Raw genomic sequence first — 12330 nt, 5'->3', positions numbered from 1 at the left:
AATAATGTTATTAATGGTAACTTAATAACATTAGTAATAACTAAATAATGCGGAGTAATACGATATCACTAAATGATAGTCATAAGTGACTTTTTTTCTTGTAGTGTTTCCATTAATCACAAATAAAAATAATATATATAAATACAATTATTATTTGAACCTTTAATCCATCAATATCCAAGACTAAATAATTGATGTGTATTATTTATGTATACATACATATAACATAACATAACATTCTCGTAATATATATCTTTTGCATGTCGACTAAAATAAGTAAGGAGAAAAGTTAAATAAAAATGTAAATATATAATGACATCACCTTTTATCCAATAAAAGCAAGTATCTACGACTATTTATAGACATGATATATATTCTAGGCTTTTACAAACACCACTCCATTATTATTTGTTTTTCCAATTAAACCACCACGTACTTCACAACTACCCACCACACAATTGATCATGGAACAAAAGGCTACCGTGACATGGGAACTTAGCCACCTTTTCTTTACCGTTTTCTTATTCAATTTCTCAAATTACATGGTGGTTCCGGCCATAACCGAAGTAACCATGGCGGCACTTTGTCCCGGTGAAGACGAATGTTCCTTAGCCATTTACCTCACCGGAGTTCAACAAGCCGTACGTATTTCACTAATCACTATTTATCTTTCAAATCTATCTTAATCACAAATTCAACTTTATATTTCTTAAACAACATAAACATGCGGTATAAAGTACAACACAACGTTACATTTTGGATTGGTCTTTTTGATCCATGGATTCTTCAAATTATATATACACATTTAGAAGTTTGAACAAATTAATTAAGTAAATACTATGAGGTATTTTGATTGCTTGTTAGTTAAACAGCTTACGATTGCAAACAAAATCAGATAATTTTGCTTTTTTAAAACAGTTTAGTTCATCTTGTGAGTACTTATTTAAAGTCGCTCAATATAAAAAGCGGAAATTGTACAAGTCATTAAAAACATGACAGGTGCAATGAGCAACAAAAATGGTTTACCTATATATCCCGTAACACTACTATTTTATTGTGAAAAAAATCATGGTAAACCACAAAATTGATTTTACGTGTCATAAAAAACGTAATCGCAACTTTTTTTTTCTGGTATATATAAAAATAAAACAGTATCAAAATGCACAAATATGTTTTCATCCATATTTTTATATTAGATTTCTTTGATGCTTTATATGTGGGGTCGTTTCTTACTTTCTTCAAAAAATGAAATAAGTTCCACATTTAAACAATAAACTGATAGAGTCTCGATCATTTCTTTTTTGGCAGTAAATGCTTTCCGTGTATTGTTGCACCCATTTAATAAAATAAAAAAATTACTAGAGGTTTAATCAAAATATTGATACATGAAGGAAAAAAAAAAAAAAAAAAAAATCTAATAACTGAGATTAATATTTTAGAAAAATGATAGGATTCCATCACTTCCCTTCCTATATATCTAAGAAGTTCAGTCCGGGAGCATAGGGAATGTTCTTGCTATTGTACTCAAATAAATAAAAAATTGCTCTTGTTATGTTTTTTTCCCCTCTTAATCTTGATATCATTAGATTTTGCGGTCTACTAATTTTAGACACATGATCAGTGATTGAAGTAGAAATTTTTTTTTACGTAGTGCGAACTTTTTTTAAAAAACGTAGCAATTTTTTTGGACAAAATATGGAGACTTGGGGGTAAATTATGGATGTTTTGAGGGCGGAATATGGAGACTTTTGAGGGGAAAAAAAAATACTCATAGAAGCAAAATGAAAAAAATTCAAAAATTTTACACTGAAAACTATAAATTCACTACCCCTTTACTAGTTTCGCTCGTGCACATAAGTCATACCGTATTGAGTTTACGTCATTAAATTTTGGACGAGTATAAAATAAACACAAGTTATTATAGTTAATTTGATGATTCTTGGCTAGTGATTATTAATTAATTAATTTAAATTACTTATTTGTGATAAATATCAGATAATTGGGACAGGAAGCTTAATAATGATGCCACTAATCGGCAATTTTTCTGACCATTATGGAAGAAAACTCCTTCTCACATTCCCCATGATGCTTGCCATTCTCCCTACAGGTAATTAACATTTTCATTTTCATTAGACTATATATTGGAGTACTATTATATACCTTTACTAGTGAAATGACTCGTGAAATCACGGGTTGTTTAAAAGAAATAGTTTAATGATATGTTTTAGGTATTAAGTGAATGTAAATGTTAAAGTCATTTAATTTAATGACCCGTGGAACCACGGATTCCGACTAAGAAACTTGTCGTTGTTTTTACAAACATATTGACGATGTACTTAACTTGGTCAAAATAAATGAACTACATTCATTCTCCCACTATTCTCTTCCAATTTTTATCACAATTACCATTTTATTTGTCATAAATGCCTACATTACAACCTTTTATTGAGATATATATTTCGCATACAGATATAACGTAATTAATCCCGTAAAGAGAACCTATATTTGAATAATATAATAATAGAAATAGAAATTATCGATAATAATAATAATTTTTATTATAATTATAATAATAAATAAATGTAATAATAAAGTTTGCTTAAAAATTGAGTATTTATATTTTGAATGATAATTATTAGTAATTAGTAATAAAAAATGCCTATTGAATTTTTTAAAAAATAAATTATTAGATGAAGGTTCTACAATGTACTTTAAAGTTTGTACATGTGTTTATGGGGTGTTTTGTAAAAGATTGTACAATTTATTTTAAAGTTTGTACATATGGTCATAGAAGTGTTTTATTATAAGGTTGTACATAATGCTTCGGATATTGTACATATAGTCATGAGGGTGTTTTACCATAAGATTGTACATAATGCTTCAAATATTGTACATATGTCATTATACAATTAACATGTTAATATTATTTAACATATATATAACAAATAATAAACAATCACACATAGTTTTAATGATATAACTAAACAATCGGTTTAAAACTGAAAATACAATTGAGGAGTCAGATAGAGTTGCAATTCTAGATAACTTCTAAAAGTTCTAATGTTATCCGTAGAAACAAAATCAACTTGTTTCTATGGACCGAATACACATTCAAGCTTTTTTGAATAATTTAATAAATCTTAATTTTTTTTAATTGTAATTAAATTGTTTAATGGCATCATCTAGATGTTCTCTAATTTTTTCTTTTGAATTTTTTTTAACAAAGGAAATTGCTTATTTATGATGTCATTAAATTAGAGAATTAATAGGTACTATAGATATTCATATTTATATAATTTTGAATATTTACGTTGCACAGATGTGTAAAAAAATCGTGGGAAAAAATATATTTTGCAGTTCATATTGGTTTGTAAATAGCGATAGTAAAAAACATAAAAAAATATAAAAATTATTTAAAAGCCCGTGGTGTTTGATAAATTTTAAAAATTCTTTTAAATGTAAATGAAATATTTGCCAACGAATTAGTTTGAGGCTAAAACGGATGAATATTTGGATCAAGACTTTTTTGGGCCTTTTCGATTTTGAATAAATTGTTTTCTTCTGAGGCCTGCTTCAAGGAAGGTTCCTATGGGATTGATTGATTAAGAGTGATTTGTTTTATTAAAAAAAGTTTACATTCTGGACGTTTCCTTATGGGCTTGTGAATATTATCCACCTGGCCCAGATTGCTTACAAAAACAATCAACATCATTAGTATCTATGTGACCCCCAAGGGACAACTGGTATTCAACTAAATGATTTTACACTTGATTGGACCCTGAAAAGTGAAAACCTCATAGGAGATTTAAACTCATGAAAATCCTCAAAGTTTGTCTCTCCTAAAATTCGAACTCGGGACAAAATCCTTAAATTTCAGCCTCCCATACCACGTAACCAAAGGCTCGGTGGTTGGTTCTTGATGTTAATGACTAGTCCGTTTAATTAAGACTTACAATAAGAAAGAATTTAAAAACTGTACTGGGGTCTATTAATCTTAATCAAATACAATAGTTACCATAGGAAAAAAAAAAAATATAAACGAGGTGACTTTATGTTACTAATGCACTGTATAATCTTATATGTTACTAATGCACTGTATAATCTTATTTTATTTTATTTTATTATTATTGTTATGAGAAACATAGAATAGATACTAACATGGTGATTATGAAACAGTAATATTGGCATACAGCAGAGAAAGAGAATTCGTTTATACATATTTTGCGCTCAAGACACTCACCTCTGTTGTTTGTGAAGGCACTGTTTTATGCCTTGCACATGCTTATCTGGTAATCATCATCTGTTCATTATAAATCATAAATCCCTAAAAATACAATAGTCAATGTCAAGTTTCTAATGTCTGGTATCATACTAGAACCACATTTGGTTTAAAATACTAACCTACTAGAAATGTGTTTTTCAACAATTGAATTCAATAAAACCATATTCTTATTTTCTAATGTGTTTTCCAACACATGATTATTTTGTATAAAATATTATTTTGTGCTTCCACTGTATATTGAGATATGGTAATGAAAAATAAGTCAGAAACCTTAATTTGAAAAAATTATAGTAAAACCAATTTTTTATACACTGTACACAACTTATGTGCAGTGAATCCTTTTTTTTTTTTTTTTTTTTTTATATAGAAGTGATATGGTTACAAAAATTTTAAAAGCAAATTTTGTGTAAATATCAAGTCACATTGACTTGTGTTGACTGTTTGATTAAAAACAAACAGGCAGACAATGTAGCAAAACAAGGACGGGCGTCTGCATTCGGAATCTTATCTGGCATATCACAATGTTCTTTCGTGTTTGGAAATCTCGTAACTCGCTTCCTCCCATCAGTCGCGTCTGTTTTCCAAGTACTTACATTGATTTATCTTTAGTTTGTTAACTCAAAAAGAAAAGATTGTGTTTGTGAACTCATTTGTTGGATGATTATAGGTCTCTGCGGCTATGGCTATGGTTTCGTTAGTGTACATGAGAATTTTCCTTCCGGAATCGAACATGGAAGTAGTAGTGAATGATGTTATTTCGAAAGAAGGAAAAACAACTGAATGTCTTCTTGATAATGAGAGTGTTAATAATCGAAGACCTTTACGTACGATTACTTCTTTGCATGATTCAGTTTCCTTGTTGAAAAGCAGGTATGTTGTTAACCAAAAAAAAAAAAAAAAAAAAAAAACTAAAGCAGAGACCTAAAATTCAATGATAAACTGAGATATGTATGTATAAGCCACCTAAAGTGTCAAATGTTGCATTAAAAACAGACTGTACAAGTATCTAATGCACACTTATGGTGGATTTATTATATTCAATGGTGGAAATATCAACTCACATATACAAAATATACTATTAAGTAGGGCTAAGTAGAGGGATTAAACTGAAGTTTTTGTTGTTTGAATTTTATTTTCAGTTGGACATTTACACAAGCAGCAGTAGTGGCATTTTTCAACATGCTTGCTGAGCTTGGCCTATTGTCTACAGCAATGGTACTTCAGCCCTTGTTCACTCACATGAACAACTATGACTTAATTAAGATTATGGCTTAATAATATGTTAGATTTTTATGCATTTTGCAGTACTATCTGAAAGCAGAATTCCAATTTGATAAAGACCAATTTGCTAACTTGATGATAATAAGTGGAGTCGCTGGAATCGTATCTCAAGTACGTCTTTCAACCTGTACCATTTTTATAATGTTAGTTCTTAACTTAATGTTACTGGTTATCATCATATAACATATATTGTAACATTGTATTGAGAAATGCAGATGGTTTTAATGCCCATGTTGGCTAGAGTAATCAGCGAAGAAAAACTTCTTGCGACTGGGCTCGCTTTCAGCTGCATTTATGTAAGCAACTCATCTCATGTTGATTTAATAAGCATTCCCAAAATCGTCATCATAGCGTGATTATGTAAGTATCGTTCCTAATGAGTTCTTTGGAACAAAATGCAGATTTCTATATTTTCGGTAGCGTGGGCCCCTTGGGTATATCTCTCAACTAGCAATATAACTACAATCATCTTGATAATATGCACATAAAATTCTCTTCATGTATTACTTATGCTAATTATAATTATCTTCTACCAACAGGTTATCTATTTTGCATCTATGTTTCAAATTCTTGCACAATTTGCAGGACCAAGTGTAAGTTCATGTTTATTAGTTTTCTTAACTCTTAATGTACTTTCACAATTTACTAATGAGTTAAGATTATAATATCATCTACTCTGTACAGTTAAGAAGCATTGTTTCGAAACAAGTTGGCCCTACAGAGCAGGTAAGCTTTCAAATTATTATATAGAGCTTCGTTAGAAGCTTAAGTTCAGTCATATACTCGTATAAAATGGAAGATTTTAAATAGTTTTTTTTTGTCAATGTTTTAGGGAAAGGCACAGGGGTGCATTACGGGCCTATGCTCATTTGCGGCTATCATTTCTCCATTGGTTTTTAGTCCTTTAACAGGTAAAGAAAATAAATTCTTAAATTTGTTAGTTTATGATAAAATTTGATTGTTGATAATAAAATAAAATTTTTTTTTTGCTTCAATGCAGCTTTATTCTTGTCTGATGATGCTCCTTTCCAGTTTCCTGGTTTTAGCATATTGTGTGCTGCTTTTGTTATGGTATGAACTTTATCAAGTGGCAATATCTGTCAAATTATGCGCTCGGGGGCTTAATTACCCGAGGTTTTACCTTCTATGGAGGAGCCAATGTGGTCGTTCATAGAGGGGTTTCCTCGCTTACCAAAAAAATAAAAATAAATAAATAAATAAATATCTGTCAAATTATTTATGAATGGGTCCATTTGGGTAAATGGGTCGAAATTAGCCCAAAATCTAATTTATTCCGTACATGTGTAGAACCTCTTATATTGTTTTAAGTAATTATAAATTATAAATAATATAATTACAAATGTTGGTTATTAAATCACTCATTTGCAGATGATAGCATTCATTCAAAGCATTATGATCAAGACACCGCCAACTCCTTCGCTTCCCATTTCAAATTCGAAAATCGACAAAGTTGACTCTATGGAAGCATAATCAGAAGAGTATGAACACAAGTGCAAATGGATTTTTGCTGGTGTGTTTACTATTTAAGGTTTTCTTTGATGTTTCATGTACACATTATAGTGATGTACATATTAGCTCGATGCGCGTATAAAAAGAGTATCGAATTGTACCCTAAAACAATAGCAAGGGTAGATCTATGCAATTTTTGGTCTTGAAAATTTACCCTTTGGAAAGATATTTGAATGTATCGAATTCACGATATAAGTATTAAAAAGAAAAATTATTATTAGTACAACAATCTGTGAAATATCTTTGTATTCATATGTGACATTGTGTTATGAAACGAAATATTCTAAAAAATTTTAAAGAAAGAATTGTTTAAATTTTACAAATGCATTAGGCTCAAGTATACTTCAGCCCGATATGTACAGGTCATCAATCAAGATAAGGCCCACAACAAACTTGGTGAAACGACGACGTTCTGCTTTGAAATAAGTGAAACTTGTACGCGATAAAGCCTATATTAAGAAATTACGCATCATCTCATAATTTGAAGTTTTTTTGTGTCATGCCATATCAATAACAATACATTAAAATTGATAAATAAAGTTAATAATAATAATAATTTAAGTATTCCATGTTTAATAATATCAAATTTGAAAATCATTTTTTTCGTAAATTAGCTATCTTCACACGTTTAATTATAGAAAGTAAGTTTCAATAAGAAAAGTAAGTTTCAATAAGAAAAATAGAAACTCAATAATTAGTTCAATTGGTTTTAAATAGTTAAATAAATATCTTATCCATTGACCATTGCCGTAAGAGATATTTGACATTCTCCATAGATAAATGGTAATTATTGTTAGGAAGAGGGGATCGCCTGGACGTTGGGAATATAAATTTGAGAGAAAAACAACTCTATTACTTACAAGAATAGATTTACAGAGTATTACAAAACTCTTACAAAAAAAAAAAACTCTCAAATTCACACACACTCTCTAGGTTGTGATTACACTTCTCTGAGTGATTTAGGATGATTTACAACTGAGGTTTGCACATCTATTTATAGTAAAAATTCTATGGCGGTGGAATGGTGTGAACGGAGAAGGTTGGCGGCCGTCATCGTCATCAACTTTGCTACCTCCATATGAGTTGTCAAGGTTGCCTACTTTGAATATCTAGAAGGTGGGCTTCTAGATTATAGGCTGGAAATCTTCAATTCTCCCCCTCCAGTCGAATCCACAAACATTCCAGTTATGTCTCTGCATAACTCCAACTTCTCTCGAGTCACCACCTTTGTTAACATATCCGCAGGATTCTCCTTTGTATGGATCTTCACTAGTCTCAACAGTTGTCGATCAATTACCTCGCGTATCCAATGATAGCGAATATCAATATGTTTTGTACGAGAATGGTACATGGAGTTCTTGCTCAAATCTATAGCACTTTGACTGTCACAATATACCTTGTACTCCTTTTGCTTGATTCCAAATTCTTGAAGATAACGCTTTAACCACAACATTTCTTTTCCAGCTTCTGTGGCAGCAATATACTCTGCTTCAGTTGTGGATAATGCAACACACCTCTGTAGTCTTGACTGCCATGAAACAGCTCCCCCTGCAAAAGTGTAAATGAATCCTGAAGTAGATTTCCTACTATCAGGATCTCCGGCCATATCCGCATCTGTATAGCCTTCCAAGATTGGATCAGCTCCCCCGTAACAAAGACATAGATTCTTTGTACCTTTAAGATATCTGAGAATCCATTTTACCGCCTCCCAATGCTCTTTCCCGGGGTTCGAGAGAAAACGACTCACCGTTCCCACTGCATGAGCAATATCGGGCCTTGTACACACCATCGCATATATCAAACTTCCAACTGCTGAAGAATATGGTACTGAAGACATCTCCCCGATCTCTTCCTTAGATGAGGGACAAGAACTCTTGCTTAACTTGAAATGGTTAGCTAATGGAATGCTAACAGGTTTGGCATTGTTCATATTGAAACGTGAAAGCACTCGTTCAATATACTTCTCCTGAGATAGCCATAACCTTTTATTCTTCCTATCTCGGGTTATCTGCATTCCCAAAATCTGTTGAGCCTGTCCTAAGTCTTTCATGTCAAAAGACTTAGAGAGTTCCTTCTTCAGCTGGTTGATCTTCGTTACGTCTTTCCCTACGATCAAAATATCGTCTACATAAAGTAGAAGAGCAATGAAATCTCCTTCAGAAAACTTCTGAATGTAGACACACTCATCTGCTGCAGTTTTCTTGTACCCGTGACTCACCATGCACGAGTCAAACTTCTTGTACCACTGCCTAGGTGCCTGCTTTAAACCGTACAAACTTTTCTTCAGCTTGCATACGAGGTTATCTCCTGAAACCTCAAAACCTTCCGGCTGCTCCATGTAAATTTCTTCATGTAAATCTCCATGAAGAAAAGCTGTCTTTACATCCATCTGTTCAAGCTCCAAGTTCATACTTGCGACCAATCCAAGTATGACTCTAATTGAAGTCATCTTGACTACTGGTGAAAATATCTCGTCAAAACCAATTCCTTTCTTTTGTTGGAATCCTTTGACTACAAGACGTGCTTTGTATTTCACCACTTTTCCACTACCATCCTTTTTCAGCTTGAACACCCATTTGTTTTTCAGTGCCTTCTTCCCGCGTGGAAGTTCTACAATCTCATAAGTTTGATTTTTCTGCAGAGAATCCATCTCATCCTGCATTGCGAGCAACCATTTTTCTTTATCCTTATGAGTTACTGCTTCATGAAAACTCTACGGTTCTCCGTCTTCAGTAAGTAGAAGGTACTCGGATTCTGGATATCTACTCGATGGAATCCGACCTCGTTCAGATCTACGAACTTCTGGAACATTCTGAGGAAATCCACCATCATCTTGACCTTGTGATGGTGCTGGAACGTCTGGCAGATGGGGTTGTGGCTCCCCCTGCTCAGCACCGTCATTTTCCTCATTATCTTCTACTTCCGGTATTTCTTCTTGCACTGAAAATTTATTTCTCATGAATGATTCCGTTGTTGCCTCTGGCACCTGAGCAGCAACATTTGTCTTCTGAGATATTGTGGGCTTTTCAATATCTTCTATTGTCTGGCTTTCATGGAACACCACGTCCCTACTTCTGATCACCTTTTTCTCCTTTGGATCCCATAATCTGTATCCAAATTCTTCATCTCCATAGCCTATGAATATGCATGGAGTGGTCCTTGCATCCAGCTTCTGCATGAGCTCCTTGGATACATGTGCGTACGCCAAACATCCAAATACTCTTAAGTGAGAGTATGATGGATCCTTTCCAGACCAAAGTTTCTCCGGAACTTCAAAATTCAGTGGTACTGATGGAGATCGGTTGATCAAATAACAAGCGGCTCTGACTGCTTCTACCCAGAATAGCTTTGGCAGCTTAGCCATACTGAGCATGCTCCGAACACGTTCCATGATTGTTCGGTTCATTCTTTCTGCTATACCATTATGTTGAGGGGTACGTGGGACCGTCTTATCATGTCGGATGCCATATGATCTGCAATAGGCATCGAACTGCCTGGAAGAGTATTCACCGCCGTTGTCGGATCGAAGACACTTTAACTTCTTTCCTGTCTCACATTCTACCATGACATGGAACTGTTTGAAGTAATCGAACACCTGACACCTTTCGAGAAGTATCATCGATAAACTTCAGAAAGTATCGATTGCCGCCAATTGATTCAACCTCCAAGGGACCGCAAACATCAGAGTGTACCAGACTGAGTAACTCTGATTTTTTCGTTGAAGAGGAATTAAACGAGACTCTATGCTGCTTACCAAACAGACAATGATTGCAAGGATCTAGTGCAGCATCCTTGTCTACATTGATAAGCTCCTTCTTTATTAGGGTAGACAACCCTTTCTCACTCATGTGACCGAGTCTCTGGTGCCATAAATTTTGTGAAGCCTCCTTTTCTGCAACATTAAGGCTGTCTGTGCAGATCTTCACATGAGTTTTGTATAGTGTGCCACAAATATGTCCTCGAGCGACTATCATAGCGCCTCTTGACAATTTCCATGTGCCTTTACTGAAATGACTATCATAGCCCTGTTTATCGAGAGCTACCCCAGAAAGTAGATTCAGCCGAAGATCTGGCACATGGCGGACATCCTTCAGAGTGATTGTGCTCCCGGAACTTGTCTTTATCTTGACATCACCAATTCCGACAATCTCAGCGGAACTGGAATTTCCCATCTTCATAGCTCCAAAGTCTCCAACTTTGTATGTTGTGAAGTATTCCTTGTATGGAGTCACGTGGTAGGAAGCTGCAGTATCTACCACCCATTCTGTGTCTTCTCGTGAGACGTGAAGGCATGTCTCATCATGGGTTGAACAATAAGCTACATCACCAGGGATAGTCACTAATGTTTCTCCACCCTTATTCTTCGGCTGTGAACTGCTTTGACTTTGTTCCTCTTTTAATCTATAGCAGTTCTTCTTCATATGTCCCTCTAATCCACAATGATGGCATTTATATGTTGGTTTTCTGCCATCAGCTGACCTGCCCCTGCTCTTGCTTCCGCCTCTCCATTTATTTTTGCTACTCATTCGCTGTCTCCCCCGATTCTCTGTGACAAAGGCATGGGTCTGATCTGTGCCCATGTCCTTTCTCCTTGCCTCTTCACTGAATAGGGCATCCTTGACCATTGACATGGTAAGTTTGCCATTCGGGGCTGAGTTGCTGAGTGTTACTACCAGCATTTTCCAACTATTGGGAAGGGAACTAAGTAGCAGTAGCGCCTGAACTTCATCGCCAAGCGGCATCTCTACAGAAGATAACTGGTTGACCAAGCTCTGGAACTCACTGATATGCTCGGCAACTGAAGTTCCACTTTTGAGCTTCATGTTGACTAAATGCCTCATCAGCAGGGCTTTATTCCGAGCAGTCTTGGCCTGATACATGTCCTCCAACTTTTTCCAGAGGACATATGCGTCTGTCTCTTGTGCAACATGGTGGAAGACACTATGATCAATCCATTGACGGATCTGACCAATAGTTTTTCGGTTTGATTTCTTCCACTCTTTCTCTTTGGCAGAATCAGGGTTTATACCCTTCAATTCAATAGGATCGAACAAATCCTTACAGCTGAGGAGATCTTCCATTCGAGGTTTCCACAACGTGTAGTTTGTGGCTGTGAGCATAATCATAGCTCCAGAAGATGATGTTGACTCTTCTGTGGACATTATCACCTTACAAATAATTTTTTAACACAAACGGGGTTGAATTGTAGAAAACAGAGATCACCGTTACGTCCAGAA

The 12330-nt window shown here is 34.2% G+C and overlaps 1 protein-coding gene across 1 annotated transcript; it reads left to right on the top strand.

The window, feature by feature from the left end:
• The first annotated feature begins 402 nt into the window (after positions 1-402).
• LOC139865887 (uncharacterized) lies at positions 403-7336 on the top strand. Its single transcript, XM_071853989.1, has 14 exons — positions 403-641; positions 1996-2107; positions 4177-4289; positions 4742-4867; positions 4950-5152; positions 5422-5497; positions 5588-5674; positions 5779-5859; positions 5965-5997; positions 6103-6156; positions 6248-6289; positions 6396-6474; positions 6564-6634; positions 6953-7336. The coding sequence occupies exons 1-14, from the start codon at positions 465-467 to the stop codon at positions 7052-7054; spliced, it is 1356 nt and encodes a 451-aa protein (XP_071710090.1). The 5' UTR covers positions 403-464; the 3' UTR covers positions 7055-7336.
• Positions 7337-12330: the final 4994 nt, after the last annotated feature.

Source organism: Rutidosis leptorrhynchoides, chromosome 9, assembly GCF_046630445.1.
Source record: "Rutidosis leptorrhynchoides isolate AG116_Rl617_1_P2 chromosome 9, CSIRO_AGI_Rlap_v1, whole genome shotgun sequence".
NCBI classification, from domain to species: Eukaryota; Viridiplantae; Streptophyta; class Magnoliopsida; order Asterales; family Asteraceae; genus Rutidosis; species Rutidosis leptorrhynchoides.
The sequence above is the reverse complement of the archived record's forward strand: the minus strand, read 5'-3'. Positions and strand labels throughout refer to the sequence as shown.

Bases quoted from the DNA above. Each gene is read 5' to 3' on its own strand.
- LOC139865887 (XM_071853989.1), top strand. From the start codon at position 465: ATGGAACAAAAGGCTACCGTGACATGGGAACTTAGCCACCTTTTCTTT. The intron at 2,108-4,176 runs GTAATTAACATT...ATTATGAAACAG, and splicing joins GCTTGCCATTCTCCCTACAG to TAATATTGGCATACAGCAGA. The intron at 5,153-5,421 runs GTATGTTGTTAA...TTTTATTTTCAG, and splicing joins GTTTCCTTGTTGAAAAGCAG to TTGGACATTTACACAAGCAG.